Below are 23,212 nucleotides of genomic sequence, written 5' to 3' on the forward strand. Positions count from 1 at the left end.
GTTCTTACCAATAAAAATGAGTCCATAAATACCTGGTCATCTCTGCTTAGCTAAATGGAGATTACTAATGGTTATTGCTCCTAAGTGGATCTTAAGGGCAGGGACAAATTCCACCTTTTACCGAAAGAAAAGAAGGACTTTATAGATCTCGTCTGAATTTTTGCTAAATGTTTATGACCTAAGCATTTTCATTTTATTTATTTATTTAGATATATAATCATTTGCTCAAGACATTTCGTTGTGATATAGTAGAAGTTGCCTTGGATTTAGAATCGGAAGACCTGGGTTCAATTTTCTGCTCTGCAATTTTCTAACTGTGTGACCTTAGACAAGCTATTCTCCCATCTCACTCCAGAAAAGTTCACATTCTGTATCTGTAAATTGAAAATTTACAACTAGATCATCTAGTTGGTCCCTTACATATTTAAATCATATGATCTACCAAATACTGGAACTGACCACTCTGTACTAAACATTTCCATCTGTCTGAATACCTGGACCATTTACTCATCCCACTGAGGTTTTTGGCTTTCTAGTTGACCATTCGTGGTCTCATGGGACCTAGTTTATAATCCCAAGTAGCCCAGCATCCTAGTTATGTTACATACTCTACATCCCTTTGTAAATAAACTGCATAATGCCAGAGACATTAATAGCCCTGTAGCACTGAACATTTCTTTCTTTCTCTCCACAGGCATCTACCTGACAGAAAGCTTTGTAAGGATATAGCTGAAACTAATCCACATAGCTTTGTGTCTTTTGCTCGTTTCTTTGCCTATGATGTTATTATAAAGATAAATTTAAAAAAAATTATGTGTGTGCATATTCCAATACCTCCTTCATTGTCACCCCGAGTTCTTTATCAGCTTACAAAACAGAATGTGTACTTTAGTTGAAGCAGCTACTTTCTTCCTTCCCCTCCCTAATCTCCTCACCCCATCTTCATTGATTTGTGTATATGTATGCTACCGCACCCATGCAATGTGATTTTAATGGAAACTGCATTGGCCTAGGAATCAGGAGAGTTTGGGTAGTCTTGGCTCCACCACTTAAATAGCTATATGGTTTTAACTGACATATGCTGTCTAGATCTCCGTAAAATGAGATGGTTGAACTCGATGTCACTGTTCTATCCTGCTTCTTCTATCTGTCTGACTACTCCTCAGTCTCCTTGACTGGGTCTTCATCTGTGATGACCTCCCACTTACACCGTACAGATTTTGTATGTTTTGTATGTGTCTCTTATTTTTATGTCATCTCCCCATTTAGAATGTGAGCTCTTTGAGGGCAGGGACCACAGTTTTACTTTTCTTTGTTCTCAGAGCTCAGCTTAGTAGCTGTCACATAATTGCTTATTAAATGTTTGTTGACTGACTTGCTGACTAGATGAGTTTTAAGGTTCCTTCCAACTTTGATAATCTGTTCAATGTTTTAAAATGCCTTCCAACTCTGAACTTCTGTGTTTTATGCTGTGAGCCCCTTTAAAGCCCTGCCATTCTGTTCTGAGGTTTTTGTAGCTTCAACATCCTTCAGTTATAAATTGTGTGTGTGTGTGTGTGTGTGTGTGTGTGTGTGTGTGTGTATTGAGGGAGGGTATGGAAAACCCAAATACAACATCATGCCTGTCCTTACCCTAGGGAAATAGGGTTTAAAATCATCTGTATTACGATTAAATTGACTTGCCAATGTAATACTTGAATTGTTCCTGCTGTTTTTCCATTTAGTCTGAAAAAAAAGTATGGCCAGTTTTCCTTTTTATCCCGCTCCTTGTTTTTTTTTTCCTTTTTTCTGAAAGCAGCCTATTTCCTGACTTTTCCTCCTGTCAAGCCAATTGTGGTAAAAGTTGCCAGACCCTACTGCTCAAACACATGGCTGATACTCTGGATCATCTTCAGATGATGAGGGTGCTAGAGGGAGGTAGATTGTATGCAGAACTGAGCGTGTGTTAGGGTTTCCCAGTCTTTGTGGTAAGGTACAAAATGGGGTGCCTGTCGTTTCGACTCTTCTGAATGCCGTTCCAGCTGGACTAACATTTCAGAAACACATGTATGTTTGTACTGGAAGCCCAGGGAACATCAGCTAATCCAGAAGCTTTCTTCCATGATGAATTATTCAGGCGATGTTTTCCAAAAATGTCATTGATCAGTGTGCAGGCCCAGATATCATGTAGTACAACTTGTATGTCAGAGACCATGCACAGTCAATATTTTCTGGCACAAAGAATTTCCAAAAGAAAGATTTCAAGGCTGGTTTTGTATTTTCTGCGGGCAGTTTTTCAGGGGGACTCCACCCTTTTTTTTTTTTTTGGAGAAGCAGCATAGTGTAGTAGAAAGAGTCCCAAACTGAAAGTCAGGAGACGGATTCAGAATTCATTTTAGCAATTTAGTTTCACAGTATTTAGTATAAGAAAGAACCTTAGATTTTTTTTGTAGTCAGTTCTTCCCCTATACTCCCCCCATTTTGCAGATGAGGAAACTGAGCTTCAGAGAAGTAGGAAGTAGAAGAGCCAGGACTCAAATCCTGCTCCTCTGCCTCCAGATTCAGGGACCTTTTCCCCACTCTGTGGTTACTATAAGACCAACTAGGTGGTGCAGTGGCTAGCACACCTGACTCGGAATCAGGAAGACCTGAGTTCAAATGTGACCTCAGATACTTCATCTCTGTGTGACCCTGGACAAGTTACTTAACCCTGTTTGGCTTGGTTTCCTCATTTATAAAATCATCGGGAGAAGGAAATGGCAAACCATTCCAGATTCTTTGCAAGAAAACTCCAAATGCGGACATAACTGAACAACAACAAATCATTACTGATAGTATGAACTTGGGCAAGTCACTTCTCTAAATCTCCACTTCCTTATTGGTGAAACAGGAAAAATAGGAGCAAGGTATCTTACCTCACAGAGGCATAATAAAGGTGCCATTTTGTAAATGATCAAACATTCTGCAAAGTCAAATGTTTGTTATTATTTTGTCCCTGGAAACCATTTTGAAATATGTATTATCATAAAGTAAGATTGCATTAAAGGGAATGAGAACTGCACTGTATTATGTGTTTATTTAGGTAGCACAGACTGAGCAGAGCAGGGACTGTTGAGCAAACTGTTCTATCAAACTGATATTTCACCAAGTTCTTAGAATGGCGACTCCTTGAGAGTGAGGATTATTCTATTTTTTTTTTTTGTATTGGTATTCTCAGTACCTAGTATAGGTCCTGACATATAATAGGTTCTCAGTAAATTCGTCTTGACTGATTAATTATGTTTTTACCTCCAAAGCTTTTTTGTCTGTCCTGTTGACAAAGCTAGCACAGAAGGGCACCCACAGTATTTTAATAAATTCAAGAAATGTTGAGAAATTGCATCCCCTCCCCATTTTTTCAGGAGAGGATGGGGAGTGGGAGTCTTGGCTTGTTATTTTGAGTAACTACTGGTAATGTAGAAATCCCATTCAACAACAAAAAAAAATCATTGACTTATTTGTAATATATAGTTTTAGAGAGTTGCCACTGAGCAGTCATATGACTTTCCAATGGTCCCATGTTTTGCATTCACCTTGCTAGTACTCAAACTCAAGGTCTTCCTAACTCCAAGGCTGGCCCTCTATTTTCCATGACATGATGCGTCAGTTGGTAAATTTAAATGTGCCATGAGATAATAACGTGAAGTTTAGCTGTAACAAAGTCCCTGCTCTTATATGCTTACTGTCCAGTCACATTTTGAGTGGCCATAGAAGGAGTGGCTTCTTATCTGTATTCAAGGAATCCTTTGGGAATTTTATACTGGCTAGGTCTCCTTTATAAAACTTCCCTAGAGATTAGAATTTAAACTTTAATATCCGAATGGGATCAAGACATTAGAATATTATTGGTCATCATCTGTGTCTATTCAGTAACTAATAGAGTTTTATTATACCTCTTCCACTTCAGGGAGCTAGGTATCTCATTAAAATATAATGGAAAGAACACTGGATTTGGAGTCATATGAACTGGATTTAAATTCTGGCTCTTCTGTTTATTACTCATGTCACTTCTAGACTTTAACCCTCAACTTTCTTCCACTGTAGAGTAAGGGTGTTGGGCCAAATCTGTAAGTCGTGTGCCTTCTTGACAACAGTTTTCCCCTCTATAAAAAGAGCAAGTTGGATTAGATGACCTCTAAGATCATTTCCAGCTCTCAAGTCCCTTATCCAAAAAGGGAAGGTCTTCTCATCATGGGCCGTCCATTAGCTGTGTGACCTTGATATTTTGGGGTCTCAGTCTTCATATAGAAAGTGGGCATGATAACTTTTTGCTCTTGGCTTCTTTTCGAGGATATTATGAAATATTCTATCAATGAAAGGAGCTCTGTTCCCTTATTCCTTAAAAGTATCATTATTGTTCTTATGATTAACGAGCCAGTATTTTAGACATTCACATTTAATGCATTCGTACCTTCTAATAACATTGCCTCTCATGTTTAGCTAGCTGGTTTGGTGATTTATTAGGCCTAACTCACAAGCAATGTGTGTCTGGATTAAGTAAACCAGAGAAGAACTATTTATGTCTGACCCAAGGAAATTTCCTTTAAGCTGCTTATCTGAGGTGCATGCTGAGAGTCTGATGGAAAGATGGTGTCCTTAGTCCCAGTAAATCCTGGATCTGCTCTTGCCCCACTTTTAGGTAACTATAAGTAAGTACACAAAACCCTAATGGCCATTTGTCAGATTTTGCTGACAATTTTACTTAAAAAAATAACACCCTAAAATTCACATTTATTTTCTCACAATCTAAGCCTGAAGAATGAAAGTAAAATGAAGTTCTTACTCTTCATTACTTTGATGGCTCCATGATCACTTCAGTATGAATACATCCTCCTCTAATGCACACATGGCTACCTAGCCATCCCTTGACATCCTGTGTAATTGTCGTTCATGACCTTGCTGCAGTCCTGCCGGAGGATCCACCCACTGAACTGAAGCCCTTTCCCTGGTCCTTTATTCTTTTGTGGACCCCATAACAACATTGTGGTTGATTATTTACGATCCCTCATTGTAATGATGCACATGCTTTCTTTTCTGGTTATACATAGCATCAATTATGTGTTTTATTCTACTCCTCACTTCACAAAAAACCCTGAGAGGGAGGGTGATATACTAAATGACTCTAGAAAGAAATTAATCAGGAAGAACCTTTTTAAAAAAATTCATAAGTAACATCCACTCTACGTAATGCTTTACATATCTTTTTTAAAAGGTCGTCACAAAAAGTTCTATCTTTGTTCTCAATTAGCTCTTAAATCTTATGTTTTAAGAGCTTATTATGTTTCTTAATCTCATATTCAAGAGGTCTCAGTTGTCATCCTGGTACCATAACTAAGTAACCTCATTACCTTGCACCTTCTGCTGTCTGGACCTGAGTTTCTTCATCTTTGAAGTGAGAGGGCTAGATGAGGTGCCCCCTAAGACTTTGAATCCGTTCAGAGCTTACACAGCCAGGAGGAAAACTCCTAATTGCAGTACTTCAGAATTTCTTTCTCCTTTTTACCACCAGGGGGCATTGTGGTTTGATTGTCTATTTCAAAAAACCTGTATTCCATCAGTCTGTGCGGAAAATAGAGGTCTAGGGAGTGTTTCTATTTCCTTCCAAGAAGGAATAATATCTGGTAAAGAACAGATGTTGATCCTTTTTCCTCACTAGCAAACACTGGTGTTGTCAAATTTGCTAAACTTGGCCAGTCGAAGATTAACATGCAATATAGAATGTGTACGTGCCGTACGCTAAGATAAATAGTAAATCATATTTCTATGCTTTCTCTGAACCTAAAGTCCGAACGGGGTGTGTGTGTATGTGTGTGTGTGTGTGTGTGTGTGTGTGTGTGTGTGTGTGTGTGTGTGTGTATGTGTGTGTGTGTGTGTGTTCCCGTGCGCATGCATGCACGCACATGATGTGAGGAAATAAAATTCAAATAAATTTTAAAACTGTCAGTCAGAAGATACTTAGTAACATTGATATTTTTCTCTTACAGTGAGTTTTCCCATTAAGTTTTTATGTCTTTAAAGATACAAAACTAAAAATGCTTGATAAATGACATAAATAATAGTTACAGAGAAACAGAGTGCTATATAAAACCTGTATACTTGGATTATGGACCATGGTCATTAGGGAAAGGCCATAGAAGAAATAATTCTAGAAAGACAAAAAAAAAGGGGGGGGGAACAAAATCAAATGGATGGAGGGAATTGTTAGAACAATGATATAAAAAAGCCCCAAATCTCAATAATTCTCTCTTAACCACACATTCATATACATTGTCTGTAATACATGTATAAATATATACACGTTTTCACACAAGTACTCTTTTTATATACACAAAATCTCACACACACCATTCCTCCTACACATACCCATCCCTTTTCATTCACAGAATTACAAAAAAAGAGAAAACCCCACTAAAATCTTTCTCTCACAAATGCTTTTTCTCTTTTTAGGATAAGGGACATGAAGTCAAGAAAACCTGGTTGCAAAACTTGTCTCCAGCATTTACTAGTTGTGTGACTATGGGCAAGCTAATCTCCCTGGGCCTCAGTTTTGTCACCTGTACAGTGGGGAAAATAATACTGTAATGTATAACTTAATAACGTTGGTGTTAGCCCCAAATGAGATAATAAAGTATTATGCAAATATTAAAGTGGCATATGAATTTCAATCATCATTATTATTATCATTGTTTCACATGCCATCTTTCCCATTCCTTTTGCCCAATTTCTCTCACATTCTCATAAATATGGCCTCTCATGCACACACATTCGTTCTCTAATTCACAGATGTAATTATATAATCGATTCAGACCAGCTGGCTTGTTCTGACAGAGTGGAACCCTCTAAATTAAATTCTGAGGAATTTTTTCCATAAACTGTTAGAAATTCCCTTTCTTTCACAGTTCCAATTTGGGGACTTTGCTCTTATATAGAAATGTCTACGTCTTTGTACCAGAAGTGAGAAGTGTAAGGCTGTTGACGATTTTCTAACAAAATAACAAGTTTTCACAATAACAATATCTTTTTGAATGCCACATCCCTTCTGAAATATCTAAAGCTCATGCTTTATAATCTAGTTCATCCTCAGATCATCTCTGGGAAATAGAGACCACAAACAAATTACTCTCATTTATTAGAACAAAAACAACAAAAAAAGACCTAGAACTGTTAGAAACTAAATGGCTTATCCTAGTTATATAAAACAATAGCATCAGAACAAGAGACAGAGGAATGCAGGCAAAGTCACATACATATAGCCAAAGCAAGAGTATTACATTTATGTGTCCATGACAGAGTTTGGAAATGGCATGATTTCAAAAGTCCATCTTTAAAAAAACAATTTCCATTGTTTCCCCCCTACATGTTACATGTGGGGCAGCTGCCTATCTTTACTTTCTGTAGCCCTGAATTTATACCTAGCAACTGCTCATGCTTCAGGGAGGTATTCAGTAAGTTTTCCAGGTTTGTATAGAAGAGGTAGCCTGGTAGAGCAATGAAAAGTAGAAAAAAAACTGAATCAAACATCACTCAACCAAAATAATCATATTAAAAACCCAATCTTAGTAAATGCAGGTTATGTAATAATCTTTACATAATTTATGCAGTTTATATAATCATTTTTACTGTATAACTTTGTATTTTTGAGAGTATTTGGTATAGTGGAAAAGGGCTATGTATCATACTTAGACTTGAATCCTGATTCCAGTATTAGCTGTATGATCTTGGGCAAGTCACTGTGGCCTCACTTCCTTCCCCTGTAAGATGAGAGTAATATTTTAGTTTTCTATCTGATATGGCTGTTGTGAGGAAAATATCAAAATAATTTTCTTTGGTTATTTTATTCATGTGTTCATTCATCTTTTTGTTTATGTATTTATTTATTCATTCAGTTCTTTATCAATTTATTCATTTGTTCACTTGTTTTACCAGATATGTGATTTTTTGTGTAGCCAACTCAACATTGAAAAATATAAAGATAGGCATCTCTTCATAACTTATTGTCTGTGAAAGTTGTGTGTGGCAGTCTTGGTGGGTAAATGGGTTTCTCAGAACCATTCTACCAGCATGTGTCGGTGATGGGATTTGAACCCAAGTCTTCCTGATTAATGTTTTAAAATCACTCTAAGGTATATGAAACACATAATTCATATTAACCCTATGGAGTAGGTAGCATAAGTATTATTATCCCCATTTGATAGATGGAAGCACATATCTAGAAAGGCCATGGGACTTGTCCAGGGTCTCATAGCTAGTTAAACACCAGATGTCTTTTGGATTGAAAGATGCCATAAAAACTAATCTCTATTTAGCTATGAAATGCATCTTGTAAGTGATTAAGAGACAGGAAATTTACTCTGTCCTAGCTCTACAGAGAGTTAGGCCTGTCCCAGGATATCTAGCGCCTCCTATGCTCCAGGGACCTATGAGTGTTTGTTTTGACAGCAGGATGGCCTGTTGAACAGAGCCAGCCGGTTCCACTGAAAATAAACCTGCCTGTCCTGAAGTTGGGTAGGTCTATGGGGAAGGAGGACTAACAGCTCCCTTAGGGCTGATCCTGGCCTTGTCGTGTTAGTACTGATAGTGTGTGGAACACGTTTTCTTGTGGTTGGACTGTGCTCCAATAATTTGGCCACAAAGAAATGGCTAGTTCCAATTGACTTAATACTTCTCCTTTTAAAATGACCCAGATGAACTGATTTGTATAGTATATGTGGAAAAAAGAAGACCCTGCCTTTCTGTCCCTAATCATGAACAGTGGGATTCAGAGTAATAAGTAATTGTTGGCTCAGCAAACTCTTTTCCTTGGCTGAACTCCAGCATGGAGAAGTGATCCAAAAATAAGCAATATCATCTTCTGTTGGCCCCTTTCAGATGCCTCTCCATGGAGGGGTTCTTGTGCACTCTATATTTAATGTCGTCTCACTGGTGGGACCATTTTGGCTGGCCAAAGGCTGAATGGGAAGGGATAGGTTTGAGGTGTATAAGCAGTGCTGCTGTGGATGGTATGAACCACCTACCAACTGAAGAGGAAAGAAAGCATCCTTCAGAATCTCTCTTGGCTTCTCTTCTCCCCCTGTAGACATATACTTTGGGCTTAAGGCCCAAATGTGACCTTAGCACACTTCAATGATTGAGTATGCTTTCTGTCTCAGAAAGAGAATCTGGTCAGCGGCTTAGCTGCTTTCTAAAATGAGGACCAACAGGAGAAAGTATAGCATCATGGGAAAACCAACAGATTTAGAGTTAGAAGACATTGGTTTTCATCCTTACTCTGCTGTGTAACAGTGAGCTTCCAATCTTGTGGGGCTCAATTTCCTCATCTTTGAAATGAGGCTATCATACTGGAATCAGGGGTTCTCAACATGGAGTCCATAAACTTTTTTAAAAATATGTTGATTATATTTTAGTATGATTATTTTCTCTCTAAACCTATGTATTTTGTCATGCATTTAAAAACTTCTTTTTCCTAAGGAGGGGTCCATAGACTTCATGTGACTGTTGCTCAAGGGGTCTATGGCATAAAAAAATTCAGACTTCACAGATTAGATGATCTCTATAGACTCTTCCAGCTGTAAAGGCTATGATTGTGTCTAGTCTAATTGAACCATTTCAGTGAATTTTAGAAGATCATGTAAAAGGTCAAAATGTGATTTACCATAAAAAGAGTCATGGGAGTATTCTCAGAGACGTGAGTTTGAATTCTGACTTTGCTATTTACTACTTGAGCTACTTCAAGGTCTCTATTTATGAAAAGGAATGGTTCAATTAGGTGATTTTTAAATTCCCTTCCAACCCTAAAACTATGAATATTTAAATAGAATCATAATATTTAAAGTTTGAAATGATCTTAAAGACTTTGTAGTCCCATCTTACAAATGATAACACTGGTGTCTAAAAAAGGATATATGAGTTGTCCAAGACCATGTAGACATCTAATAAGAAACAGAGTTGGAATTTCAGTCCAGATCTTCTGACTACAAATCTGGTTCCATTTCCATTCTACCACAATATTTAGCCCCTTTTCCTGGTTCACAAATATGATGAAAAGCAGATAATCAGATTCAAATATTTGTGCCTGCAAAATATTGTCTACCTTCTGAAGCCTCATTTCTTATACTTGGCAAGATCACACTGATGCCCCATTTGACAACTGGTAAGCATCAGTATCCTATGGAAATAGAGAGCAAATCTCCAGTTGTCTTTTTATTTTGCATTATTTGTTTCTTCATGTCATTCTGTTCAGAGTATAGTTTTTTCATCACAAATTTTGAATCTCATGGACTTAGCTATGAGGCCACTCTATACATGAGAGAATTGAAGCCTAAGAAATAGCCACATTCTGTTGAATAAGTATTCATTAATAGGTTCAGGTTAGCAAACAAAACACAAAGAAACAGAGAAATGTATATAAGTGAGAAAAGAGAGAGTGAGGTTTGGTTCTTTTATTAAGATAAGGTCAAAAATTTTTTAAAAACTTTTTTAATCAATTTCTCTGATTAGATTTTAGATTAGAAAGAACACAGAACAATCACTTTGCAATAATATAAACTGAGTTCAAACCTTGTCTCTGCTGCCATATGACCTTAGGCAAATCACTGCCTCTCTTTGAGCCTCTACTTCCTCATCAGTAAAAATCAAGGGGCTAACTGACCTTGTCTAAGATCCTTTCCAAATCTAAATCCTATAATTTCATGTCTTCAGAGCTAGAAACATTTATTTTGGCTGACACTAAGTCACCATAGCCAAAGGAAGAAAAAATGAAGTCTTAAAAACACAGCATTATTAACTCGCAGATATTTTGTGAGCCTGAAGTTACAGTGTACTGCTGTCTAGTGCTTCTTCTCCATTAAAAACTGCCTGTGTTTTGTGTTTAGAAAATGTGTACACACATATAACCCTCTACATTAGATATTTTATCCTTAGAGAGAAAAGTATAACATCAGTATAACATCCTCCCTCAATACATCCACAGTCCCCACACCCTTCCCCTGCTCCAGTATGCCCTCCCAGCTCAGAATTTCTTTAGGGGAGTTTTTAGATAAGCTTGTATCGCTCTTCTTGGTACCTACATTTTACTGTTGGGGACAAACTTGAATAACAATGCTGTATAAATACACACATACACACAAACCGAAGCACACGCATACCCTACCTCCTGTAATGAAGGCTGCTGATGCGGCTTTCTGCTGCCCTAAGGAGAAGAGGTACCTCTAATACAGTTCCCAGGATTCAACCTTGCTTAATAAGGCATAGAATTGCCTCTGAATTCTTACCTTTTTAGACTGAACAAAACAATAACAGATCTCAAAGCCAAGAGCTAATTGTCCCACAGCACTGGGCACACTGATGTGGCCTTGATATCCTATTCTGTATATTTGTTGAGCTATCCCAGGTTCAGACCCAGAACAGTCCTTAAAAATTAACCAGATAAACCCCTTCCTTTGACAAAGGAGAAAACTGAGCCCTTGAGCTAGGGGGAATACTTTCCTACTGAGTACAGCCATGTAATAAGTTAACAGAGCCATCATCAGAACTCAGGTTCTCAGGCTCCAAATCTGGAGCTCTTCCCGCAAACCACAGCTGCCTTGCACCATGCCCACAATCCTAGTTCATGTCACCTCTGTCTCTCTCTCTGTGTCCCTTTCTGTCTCTGTCTGTCTATCTGTCTGTCTGTCTGTCTCTCTGTCTCTCTTTTTCTCTCTCCTGTCATAGATTGCAGCAAAATTAGGCACTTAATATTTTTCTATCTCCTATAACTGAAAACTGATGATATGCTTGTAAAAAAATGAGAAAAAGAAAAGCTTGTTAGGGAGTGTGTGTGTGTGTGTGTGTGTGTGTGTGTGTGGCTGTGGAGGGACTTCACTTCATTCTAAAAATGAGTCATTAGCTACGTCTTTTCTCTGAACATTCTAAGCTGTTCTACCATAGTGTCCTTCCTCATTGCTGTATCCATCCCCACCCATTGGGAAGGGGTGGGTGGGAAGTGAACCTAGTTATTTTCTTTTGATTTTGTTAGCCGGTAGGCCTTCCATCCCTACCCCACAGAATTGGACATTTAAAATCCTTTTGCACATCCATTTTCAGTTCTTGTTTCTCCTCCCTCATTCCCCAACAATGATCCAGGATCGGTTAGTAGTAGAGGATCTGGGCTCTGTTGTTTGCTACCTCTGATCATGGATGAGCTATAGTTCCTCCTCTATAGAATGAGGGCTTGGTAGATATGCTCTCTCAGGTTCATTTCCACTCTTAATCCTAAGGACACATGAATCCTATACTGTCTGTCCCTTTCTAGGGCACTAAATGAAGTAGAATGCATCAGTGCTTTATTTTGTCTTTGTTTCTGTGCCCATGTTTGGACATGCATGTAGCACATGTAGTGATTTCCAAAGACAAATCTCTCCCCATATTGACACATGTTCACTTCCATCACAACTGCAGGATGGAACATTTTGAAAAATTGACTTGAACGTTGCACCCTTGTGGCAGCTGATCTGTATACTAACTTCCTTCTCCATGAGCCTGAAAGGCACAAATGCCAATTTTTCCTTGATGTCTGTATGTATAAAGAACTAAATTTTGTCTTGCAAATCACATTGTGTTCTCCTCTGTTTTAAGTCCCTAAATACTTAAGATTTATTGCCCCTCAAAAAGTTATACAGAATTCCTTTACAGAAAAAGAATGACAAGAACTAAGAAAAGTCAGTAACTTTCTTTCTCTCCCTTTCCCACCCCATTGTCTCCATACACAATCAGCCCCCATAGGAGCTCAGTTAAATCCGGCCTCTCAGTGGTATTTCAAGGAAATTCTGGGCTATAGGAAACCCCTCTTTTCATGAGATCTAGAGCTGGGGAAGTGACCTTAGATTTTATCTTGTTCAAAACCCTCAAATGAAGTGAAAATGAGGAAGCTGAGATTCAGAGAGGTGAGTGACTTTTCCAAGGTCACATAGGTAGTCAGCAGAAGAGCTGGGTTTAAAATCCATGTGTTTTATATTTCCTCAGAATCCAATTCTATACCTCTTTCCTGATAATCCTTCGAGATTTGGTGGCACTCCTAATTAAACAGTCATTTTTCCTTCCATGAGCCAACATGTTCATGTTCCCAACCTCTTATGCAGGATGTCCCCAGACCCTCTGAACAGGGTGGTTTCAGAGTGATTATAGGATCTCAGCTGCTTACAGATCCTTGTGTATTTCTTGTTATTCCAGTTGAGTACTGCATTCAGACAGAGGTTGCCAATAAAGTTTATTGTAGAAACCAAGTGTCAATATCTGTAGTACCCCCTGCCTAGGGTGCTTGTAATTAAAATGCCACAGATAGTCTGGAAGAGGCATGAAAATTTGATGGCAAATTGATTTCAGGTTCATCTTGAAATTTGTCCTCAGCTGGACTCGATACTCCTGGCAGACATGGGATGGCTTTTGTCAAAAGGGTTTGCAGGGATGAGACAGAGATGCCTTGATCTGAATATTAAATACAACAACACACTGCTTATGACAAATTATCCATTTACAGCTAAAACAATCCTGTTCTTTTCCCCTTTTCCTTTCTCTTCCAGTAAGTATTTGAGGTAGGATAACCTTAATCTGCTTTACATCTGAAGAGAAGTTATATTAAACTGGCAGAGAATATGAAAGACAAATCTTAAAAATATTGGCTTCAGATTTCAATATATTTTAACCAAAAATCTAAACTTAGAAATGTTACATTAAATTCATGAACTCAAGGAAATAATAGTAATTATGTTAAGATTTTCCAAAGCTTTAGTGCAGGTTGCTAAAAAAAAAAAAGAGCACTTGTCTCTACCAAAAAATGTTGAACATGCTATATAATGAAAAATTCCATCATGTATTTAATATTGTGAATGACAATTCCTATACACTCTCAGATATTTATGAAATAACCTAAAAATCACTTATCCCAACGTAGTTCATGAATGATGATAATTCGAATCCTGAGACAATTTTTGTTACAAAAATGCTTGATCTTGGATATTTACATTTCTGTTTTAGAAAAATGTATTGTCCAATTGATTCCCCATGTGAAAAAGAACAAGAATAAATTTTTATATTGTCGAATTATTTTCTTTGAAATTTTGAAATTAATAATTTAGTCTATCATTTGAAGGAGAATGATTATTTTTAAAATGTAATCATCTTGTTCATTGAATAAATATTTACTGAATGCACACAGTGTGTGCAATGATATTTCCTGGGGGAAGCGGGGAATAGCTGATAGTCTTATGATTGGGAAACCAAAGACCTGGATTTTAATCCTGTTTTTGGCATTTCTTGGCTTTATGGCCATAATGAAGTCAGTTAGTCTTTCTCAGCACCGATTTCTTCATTTGTAAAATGGGAATGATGATACTGATACTACTGATCTTGAAGGGCTATTGTGAGGAAGCACTTTAGAGACTTTAAAGTACAATAAAAATGTGACCAATTATTAGTTTATACACTGTAATTAGTGAGGAAAACCTATATGTTCCGAAGAGAACTTAATGACACCTAAATCACATGCTATTACATAATTAATGATTATTACCTTTATACAAACATAACCAAAGCACAATGTTAAAGGTATGCTTTAAAAAAGTAAGATGTATGTTGCTGCATTTCCTTTTAACTGCACCAAAATGAGAAGTTTGTGCATCCTCTGCCTTTCTGGGCCTTGCTGTCCATGGGGGAGAGCACATCTAAGATGAATGCTCATATAGGTATTTTTCAGGCTTGATTCCCAGATAATAGCCATGTGCCAAGCCAACTATTGCATTCGGAGATTATGGGAAATCATGCACTGAGGTTGGGAAGAGGATTTTCTTCTTTATGTTTGAGAAATGTTGATGCTAAATTTTATTGATAGCTCTTATACTACAATAATAAAAAGTTAAAGTGGCATAGTAAATGTTGTGATGGAAACTCTTAATTGGATGTAGTTGATTTCATTTCTTGACAACTTTCTTTTGTGCCTTAGATGTACATTTTTCATGTAGAGTATGTGTTTGTGTGCGTGTGCTTTATTTTTATCTGTGTCAAGATCTGATACCATTAACAGACTGTGAACAGTAGCAGAGCTGGCCCCCAAACATCTAAACTCTGTGTTTTCCCCAATGTGAAGTATAGTAAACACTTAATAGATGTTTGTTCAGTAAATAAATGAATCCTATCAATCACCTTGATATGAAAAAACGCTTAATGTAAAACTATCCATGCCAAATTTATTTTAATTAAATAGATTTAAATGATTGAGTATCTTTCACTGTTTAGATAAATCCTGATGCCATTTTATTAATTTAGGCAGTTGTATATTGGAGTTAATATATAATGAATAATACTTGCATCATAAATTTAGAGATTAGAAAGGACCTTAGAGATCATTTAGTCCTGTGGTCTGATTTTAAAAGAGAAAGGAACTGAAACCCATAGAGTTTAAGTAACTTCTTCAGTGTCGTATCACTCAGTATCAGACTTAGTATTCCATCACAAGCTCCCTAAATCTTATGCTCTATTGAGTTAAATGTTTAGCAACTTGGAATCAGTTAAAGCACAAACTCAGTGACACTTATCTTTAATTTCATAGATCAGATCAGTGTAAGGTGGCTTCTTCTTGAACCCCACTGAAGGAGAATTAGTTACCAAAGAGCCCATAGGACCTTGTGAAAAGATAGTTTAATCACAGCATGTACTGCAGTAGGAAAGAAGGAAGGAAGGAAGGAAGGAAGGAAGGAAGGAAGGAAGGATGGAAGCAAGCAAGCAAGCAAGCAAGCATTTCTTAAGTTCCTATCATGTGCTAGGCACTGTGCTACGTACTTTACAGCTGTCATATCAGTTACTCCTCACAACATCCCTGAGAGTTAGGTGCTATTATTGTCTCCATTTTACAGTTGAAAAAAGTGAGGCAGACTATTGAGATGACTTGCCCAAGGTCACACAGCTAAGGAAGTGGCTGATGCCAGATTTGAACTCAAGTCTTTCTCATTCCAGGCCCTCATCTCTATGCACTGTGTCACCTACCTGCTTCTAGATTCTAGTAATGTGATACTGCATTACTCATGACCTTGGAGAGATAACCAATGGTTCAGTGGACCTTTGGGAATTTTTCTTTAATGTACAAAAACTCTTAGGCTTTCTTTACCCTCCACCAGTGAAAGCCCACATTAGAGAGGCTAAATATAAGACAAATATTTTTCAATATATAGTGTATTAGAAAGGCTTCACCAGTGTTGTTAAGCAAATGTCTCAAAACCAGCATTACTCACATTCCTGCAAAGAGGCTTTTTGAGACCTCTCAGTAACAATATTGTCTTCACTTATCTATCTGACCTTATGAAAAATGAACACTATAGAACATTGTCAAAGAAATGTACAAAATCTTTGAGATAGAAAAGGCCTTCATCTGGTCAAAGTCCTTCATTGAGGAGATGATACAAGGGAAGGGCAGAGTAGAGTAATAATTTGCCCATGATTATGTAGAATTAATGGTAGGGATAATATAGTATTTGAACTCAGGTGTCTTGAATCTGAGTATTCTCTCTTTCCACTGCAATTGATCTCAGAATTACACTTGATTTACTAATGCTCTTTTAATGATGAGTTAATTATTTGTAATTAGCATATTAGTTATGTGGAGACACTGCTATGAAGTGGTTCCAGAAGTGCTTGAAACTAGTTGTTGGCTTGTTTCTGTCCCTTCTTTTTTGTTCCTTCTTTTTAAAACAAATCCTTCTTACCTTCCCTTCACCAGTATGGCCATAGTCTCAGTCTTACTTTGCCTGATAAATATCTCATATTGCTTGGTCTCAAATCTGGTTCTTTGAAACTTGCATCCTCATATTCCTTCTTCTTTCCTCTCAGACTAAGCAGAACAGATCCCTCTTCCACAAGATAATCTTTTCAGTATTTGAAGAAAACTACCATGTTCTCCACATATCTCATCTCCAGATCAAAGATTCCTCATTTCTTTGACTGAAGCCAGGTTTCTAGGCCGTTCATCACCCTGGTCACTATTGTTTGCATTCACTAAAATGCAATTAATTTCATTTCACCAAGCTCTTATTAACAGCCTACTTTGTGTAAGGCTTCATTCTAGGCACTAATGTTATCTTCCTTATTCTGGGCATTTTTGTTTATTTACATAACTGAAAATGGCATTAGCATTATGAATATCCATAACATGCTGATGTTTCATGTAGAATTTGCTACTGACTAAAACTAGAAATTTTTTCACATAATCTACTGCCTAGCCATCTGATACTCATATTTGACATTGTGTTTGAGATGGACTCTGTTTGCATGCTTGCTCACTACCCCATTCTCCAGATACACTGACTAATTATAATATCATTGAAGCATTTTATTTTCTTTTAAGTATTTTTGATGGTCAAGTAGAAGATCTGAAGATGTTTGAATGGTACAGTCCTTGTGGGATAGGAGAATGGAAGGAGGTGTCATAATCTCTATCATGAAGTTAACTAGGGAGCAAGTGGCTATCTGGATGAAGTGTAACTGCACTAGAGAAGCTAACCCTTGGTGGCAAATGTCATCTTTTCTAGAAGTATTATTGAAGTATAGTTCACATAGTCTAAGCCGAGCTCACTCTAGGAGATAAACTCATATTGACTTTACCATTCTTTGGGAGATTTATCCATTATCAGGACTGGCTACAGTGATAAGCATTTTCCTTGATTGAGGTCATTGTTATAAGGAAAGTTTCTAGATCATTGCTATTTATGGTGAGGTAAGTGTTGACCCTGAACTTCCTTACCTGACTGGCCCAGTAATGACTTTGAGAAAAATCGCTAGTGAGCTTCTGTTCCCCTGCTTGAATTCTTTAACCATCAGAGTTTAAACCAGGATAGGGAGGAGGGGAAAAAGGAAAGTGGGAGGGAATCCAACCTTCTTCTAGCACCTGCCTCTCCACCTGCCATTACTTCGTCTCTTGCTCAGTCTGCTTTGTCAGCACGTTTGATGGCTTTTAGGCAAAGACTCCTTGGCTTCCTGAAAGTCAGCAAAATTATTTAGGAAAAAAATCCAATTTGTGTCTGTTTCCATTCTGTTGAATCCTCTGGTGTGTAGGATGTTTGCTTTTGTTTCTGCATTCCATTTTTTCTAAGTGAATTCAGGAATTTCTTGACATTTGGAAACATTTTCTAAATTTATGATACAGTCTTGTTTATGATACAATATGATACATTGTGATACACTTGAGATCATCCAGTCCAACTTCCTTATTATGCAAATGGAGCAAGTAAAACCAGGCAGGATAAATGACTTTGTCAAGGTCACTTAGCAAAGGGTAGAGGTTGGACTTGAACCCAGGTCTTCTGACTCCATTTCCAATATTTTTATCATCCTGGCATACATTTTGCAGAGAAGAAAGTGAGGCTCAGAGAACCAAAGGGAAAGAACAAGGATTTTCCCAATTTCCTGGGACTTTATTCCTAGGATTTTCTGAGTACATCCTTTGCTTTTTCAGTAATGCGTGTATGTATGTCTACCACACACTCTTCCTCAAATCCTCATTTGAACATGTAATCTTCCCATCTCATCCAACCTTTCTTGCTCATATTGTGTTAGCATAATATCTGGTTGTACAATTGAAAGTCTAGGTGGAAGAACATATACTTATGTAAATAATTCAAAAAGCTATCTATTCCTAATGGTGGGTAATCCCTCTACGTATGGAGACTATATATCCCTCCACTCCTTGACAAGTATACAGTATCTTATGGCTTTCAAAACACTTTGTATGCATTGTTTGTTTCCATTATGACATGCAACTTTCAGAATCCACTATTTAGATTTGAGGGGTGGAGTTTGGGGGAGTGAGGTGTATCAAGAGAAATAAGCAACTAAGAAAAATTGGTTTTATTGGAGATTGTTTAATATTTAGTATTTGAAATAAGATTCAGTTATTTTCATTGTGGATGGTGGATTCATTTTTATAGAAGGACTGTAGTGACGAAGATTGGAAGGCAAATAATTTCTGGTTTTCCTGACTTCTAAATGACACTGCGAAAAAAAGGTGACTAAATTGGTATGAAAAAACTAGTGTTTGAATCTTAGCTCTGCTATTCAAAAGTTGTGTGGTACTTCATTTCACTTCTCCTCTGGGTTTCAGGTTCCTCTTATGTTACCTGAAAGGGCTAGTCTAGAACTTGCTTTTAAAGTTCCCTATCAGCTCTGAATCCCATAATTATCTCATTTTAAATCAAGTAATCAAAAAGAATGCTGTCCATGAAACCTTAGCTATAGTGTCAGTATACATAAACAAGGAACTTTTTTTTATGTCCTGTGCAGTTCTTATGCTTAACCTTCTCTTTCAAAGAAGCATTTTGACATGCCCTGCATCCATGCTCACAAATATGGAAGCTTTTTTTTCTTTTTCTCTTCATAGAATAGTAATAATTAATCCAGATGATATATCTTGCATATGATCTCCTCACCTTGTCTCCAATGACATTTTCTCTGGGAATCCCTCCCCTTATTCCAAAGCTTTTACATGACCTACAGATCTCTCTTAGACTCCATGTATTACCATTAGAAGATATCTACACTGGGAAATCACTCTGTTCCTGTTTTTGATTAATATTTGATCAGCCACAAGAGGAAATGATTTAGCAACACTGATAAGTAATTGAGCAGATAAGATACCCCTACTAACTTTGGTTTAAAAAATATATACGTACCTGTCTATCTATCTCAATGTATCTATATATGTCTGTAGTTAGAAAGCGACCAGTATTGATAATGTGAGATGTTTGGAAAAAATTTAAATTAAGAAAAAGTTATTAAATATAGTGAAAATACAAGGCTAGTATTAGAAGAAACTAAACAAAGAAATTTTTTAAAAGAAATAATCAAGAATTTCTAGAATACTAGAACTGGAAAGAAACTTAGAATATTAGAGCTAGCAGGGTCTTAGAACATGGAATGTCAGAGCTCAAAGGAATCTTAGAACATACAACATAAGATATTGGAACTAAAAGTCATCTTTCACATTATTGAACATTCATTTCATAAATGGGAAAATGGAGAATTAACCAAGCTAAGTAATTTGCTTATAGTCATTCAACTAATTAACAGCATCAGTGTCTAAAAACAAGGTCACTTTTCTCCAAACCCAGTACTACTAATGTAATACCATGCTGCCTCCTCCCAAATAATTTTTACTAATACTGACACCATTAAAAGCATTATATTATTAACATTATTATTCACACCTATAATTACCTACCTATAAATGAAATGTCTATCCTTTTTTCAGAGTGTCTAGTGCACAGTGAAAGTCTTAAAACTATAAAATATACTTTAATGTTCGGTAAGTACTGAAAATGTTGTTGGCTATGCTTTGTCTAAAATCTAAATGCTTTTATGAGAGGGGAAGTAGTATAGCCATTGGTAACAATATTGTCTGGTAATTCATGTCATACGTGTTTTTGGAGATAAAGGTCATAGGTTTTACTAGCGACTCTCCTCAGACTTTTGAATCTTACATCATTTGATCAGTTATGTTAAAATGGTGCCTGTTACTTCATACTTGTCTGTTAAAATTGTAATAATAGTAATAGTGTATATCTATGTAGATGTTTGCGCTATGTTTTCATTAGCAGTTTCTCTGCAAGTATTCTTATTCCCATTCTGCAGGTAGAAGGTGGAGGCTATGAGGGAGTGAAGCGAGTTATCCAAGATCACATGACTTGTTAAGTTCAAGGGTAATAAGTTGAACCCAGATTTCCTGACTCCATTTTCCTGATTCTTTCCTTGACGTTTTCTCTGGGCCTTAGAGTCTGGAGGGCAACGCGAAGCTAAGTCAAGTTAAATTCAAGCTGGTGAATACAGAGGGAGAGGAAGAAGCTGCATGTGTAGGCAGAGAAAGTCTCAGAAACTCATCTCCTCATGAACTATTTAAGTGATTTATCCCACATGATCAAGTGACTGCTTTATTTCTAGCTCTTGTGTCTGTAAATGCCTTTTAGAAGCAAAAGACAAGATTACAAGGTAATAAATTCTATTTAGTTACATAGAGGTATTTTTTCTTGGAAAATATCAGGGGAATTTAGCCACTGCGTGAGAGTGAATATGAAGAATAGTATTTCAACACATAATTTAGAAGTTTTTCTTCTCTTGGATCCTCTAGCCAAAGTTGATTTTCCCAAATCAAAATTTAAAATCAGCAAATAAATGACAACTTTCAAAGAGTATTTAATGTCTCAGAGACTGGAAGCTACTTTGTTGTTCAGTCACTGCAGTCATGTCCGACTCTAATGAGACCGCATTTGTGGTTTTCTTGATGAAGATACTGGAGTGGTTTATTATTTCATTACTATTTCATTCTCCAGCTCATTTTATAGACGAGGAAACTAAAGCAAACAGGGTTAAGCGACTTGCCCAAGGCCACACAGCTAGTAAGTGTCTGAAATCATGTTTGACCTTCTTCTAGACTCTAGGCCCAGCACCCTATCCTCTCTGCCACCTCTCTGCCCTGGGAGGTATTGCTTAAAGAAAATGACGCCATACTTAGTCTGAGATAAGAGAGTGTAATGTGTGCCGAATTTTATAATCAATATTATGTAACAATTGCCAAGGCCAACTTGGAGGATGATTAGCTGCCACTCATTAGAAAAGTTTGGGTGACCAAGATGGTAGAAGAGTCCTTCTGTTTAGTTAAGCGTTGGATGTTGGAATCCCTTCCAATTCTGAGATTCAGTGATTGTGTGATGGAGTATTTACTCACATTTCCAGAGCAAAGAAGTTCTGTTAAAACCTCTCATTCCTCCTATATTTAATGTTCATGAATCGGGCTAGAATGGGGTTGGCCATAGTGGTTTTTTTTGTTGCTTGTCAAGCTGTAAAGTTTTCCAGTTAGCACCTTACTTCATCACTTTGCTAATGAGCTAATTCAAAGGTATCTGACATAGTCCTTGTCTTCAATGAGATTCCCTTATACATTCTGATAGATATACAGATAAATATAAAACAAGGTAGGGTGTAATGATGATATAGGTCCAAGATTCAGGCAAAGTACAGAAGGAAAATTGGAGTGGGGGAGAATACTTTTTTCAAGGAATATCAAGGAAATCTGCATGGAGGAGATAGCATCCAAACTGAACTTTGAAAGAAAAGAAGGATTTTTCGAGGTGAAATTAAGGAAGGATTCATTCCAGAAATAATAAACAGCAAAACAAATGCATAGTCAAATGGTGGTATTTTGAGTTTAGGAGGAACTGCTAGTAGTAGACCAGTTTGGCTAGAACACAGAGTGTATGAAGGGGAGTGATGTGAAAATAAGGCTGGAGAGGTAGATTGTAACTAGGGTATGAAGAAAGCATTAAATGCCAAGTTGAGGAGTTTGCATTTTGTCTTTGGATGCCTTAGGGTGCCATTAAAATTATTGAGCAGAGGAGTGACATCATCAAAACTATGCTTTAACCTCCCCCTCCTTTTTTTGGCAGTTAAATGAAAGATATATTAGAGAGTAGAGAGATGGGAAACTGAAAGATGAGTTAGTAGGCTATTACAGTAGCTCAGGTCTGATGCAACATTGGCCTATCCTAAGGTAGCAAAGTAAGTGGAGGAAAAGAAGCATCTATGAAAAATGGCATGGACTTGATTGCAGATTGGGGGTGGAATCTGCGGCCTCCAGGCCACATGTGGTCCTCTAGTGCAGCCCTTTGACTGAATCCAAATCCCCGTAAGGGATTTGTTCTGTGAAGTTTGGATCCACTGAAAGCGCTTGAGGCCTTAGAGAACCACATGTGGCCTCTAAGCCACAGGTTCTCCACCCCTGTAGAGAGTGTTTACAGGGTGTGAGGCTTTAATGAGTAGAAGTATTGTAATGAATGCAACAACGATAGTGAAATTGGGAATACATGACAGATAGTTCAGGAAAAATGATAATTTTTTTTTAGAATTATTGAATTGAGATCCTGGTGGAACATTTAAATGGGTATATCAAGCAGTTAGATTTTAGTTCAGGAGAGAAATTAGTCCTGGTCCTATAGATTTGAGAGTCATGAAAGTAGAGGTTATAATTGACCCCAAGAATAATCATTCATGGATCAATAAAGACTTAATAAATTTTATCCTGCCTTTCATTTTCATTTTGAGTGTATATAGAAGATTGTTTCATTTTGTTTTCTTATCCATTCTGTTATTCTCCTTTATTTTATTTTATTTGATTGTATAATCCCTT

At 37.1% G+C, this 23,212-nt stretch overlaps 1 protein-coding gene across 4 annotated transcripts in view; it reads left to right on the forward strand.

Moving 5' to 3' along the window:
* The window catches only part of WWOX (WW domain containing oxidoreductase), a 1,215,541-nt gene that overhangs the window by 504,390 nt on the left and 687,939 nt on the right, over positions 1-23,212 (forward strand). Inside the window, exon 9 of one of the 4 annotated variants that reach the window (XM_078149467.1) lies at positions 6,466-6,665. The exons of 2 other annotated variants lie outside the window; for them this stretch is intronic. In XM_078149467.1, the coding sequence (XP_078005593.1) occupies positions 6,466-6,600 (135 nt within the window). In that variant the 3' untranslated portion in view covers positions 6,601-6,665. Of the gene's footprint in view, positions 1-6,465; positions 6,666-23,212 lie in introns of those variants that run through there. One more of the 4 variants, XM_078149468.1, reaches the window with a different exon arrangement.

This window comes from Phascolarctos cinereus, unplaced genomic scaffold, assembly GCF_003287225.1.
Source record: "Phascolarctos cinereus isolate Bilbo 61053 unplaced genomic scaffold, phaCin_HiC Scaffold_2;HRSCAF=192, whole genome shotgun sequence".
NCBI classification, from domain to species: Eukaryota; Metazoa; Chordata; class Mammalia; order Diprotodontia; family Phascolarctidae; genus Phascolarctos; species Phascolarctos cinereus.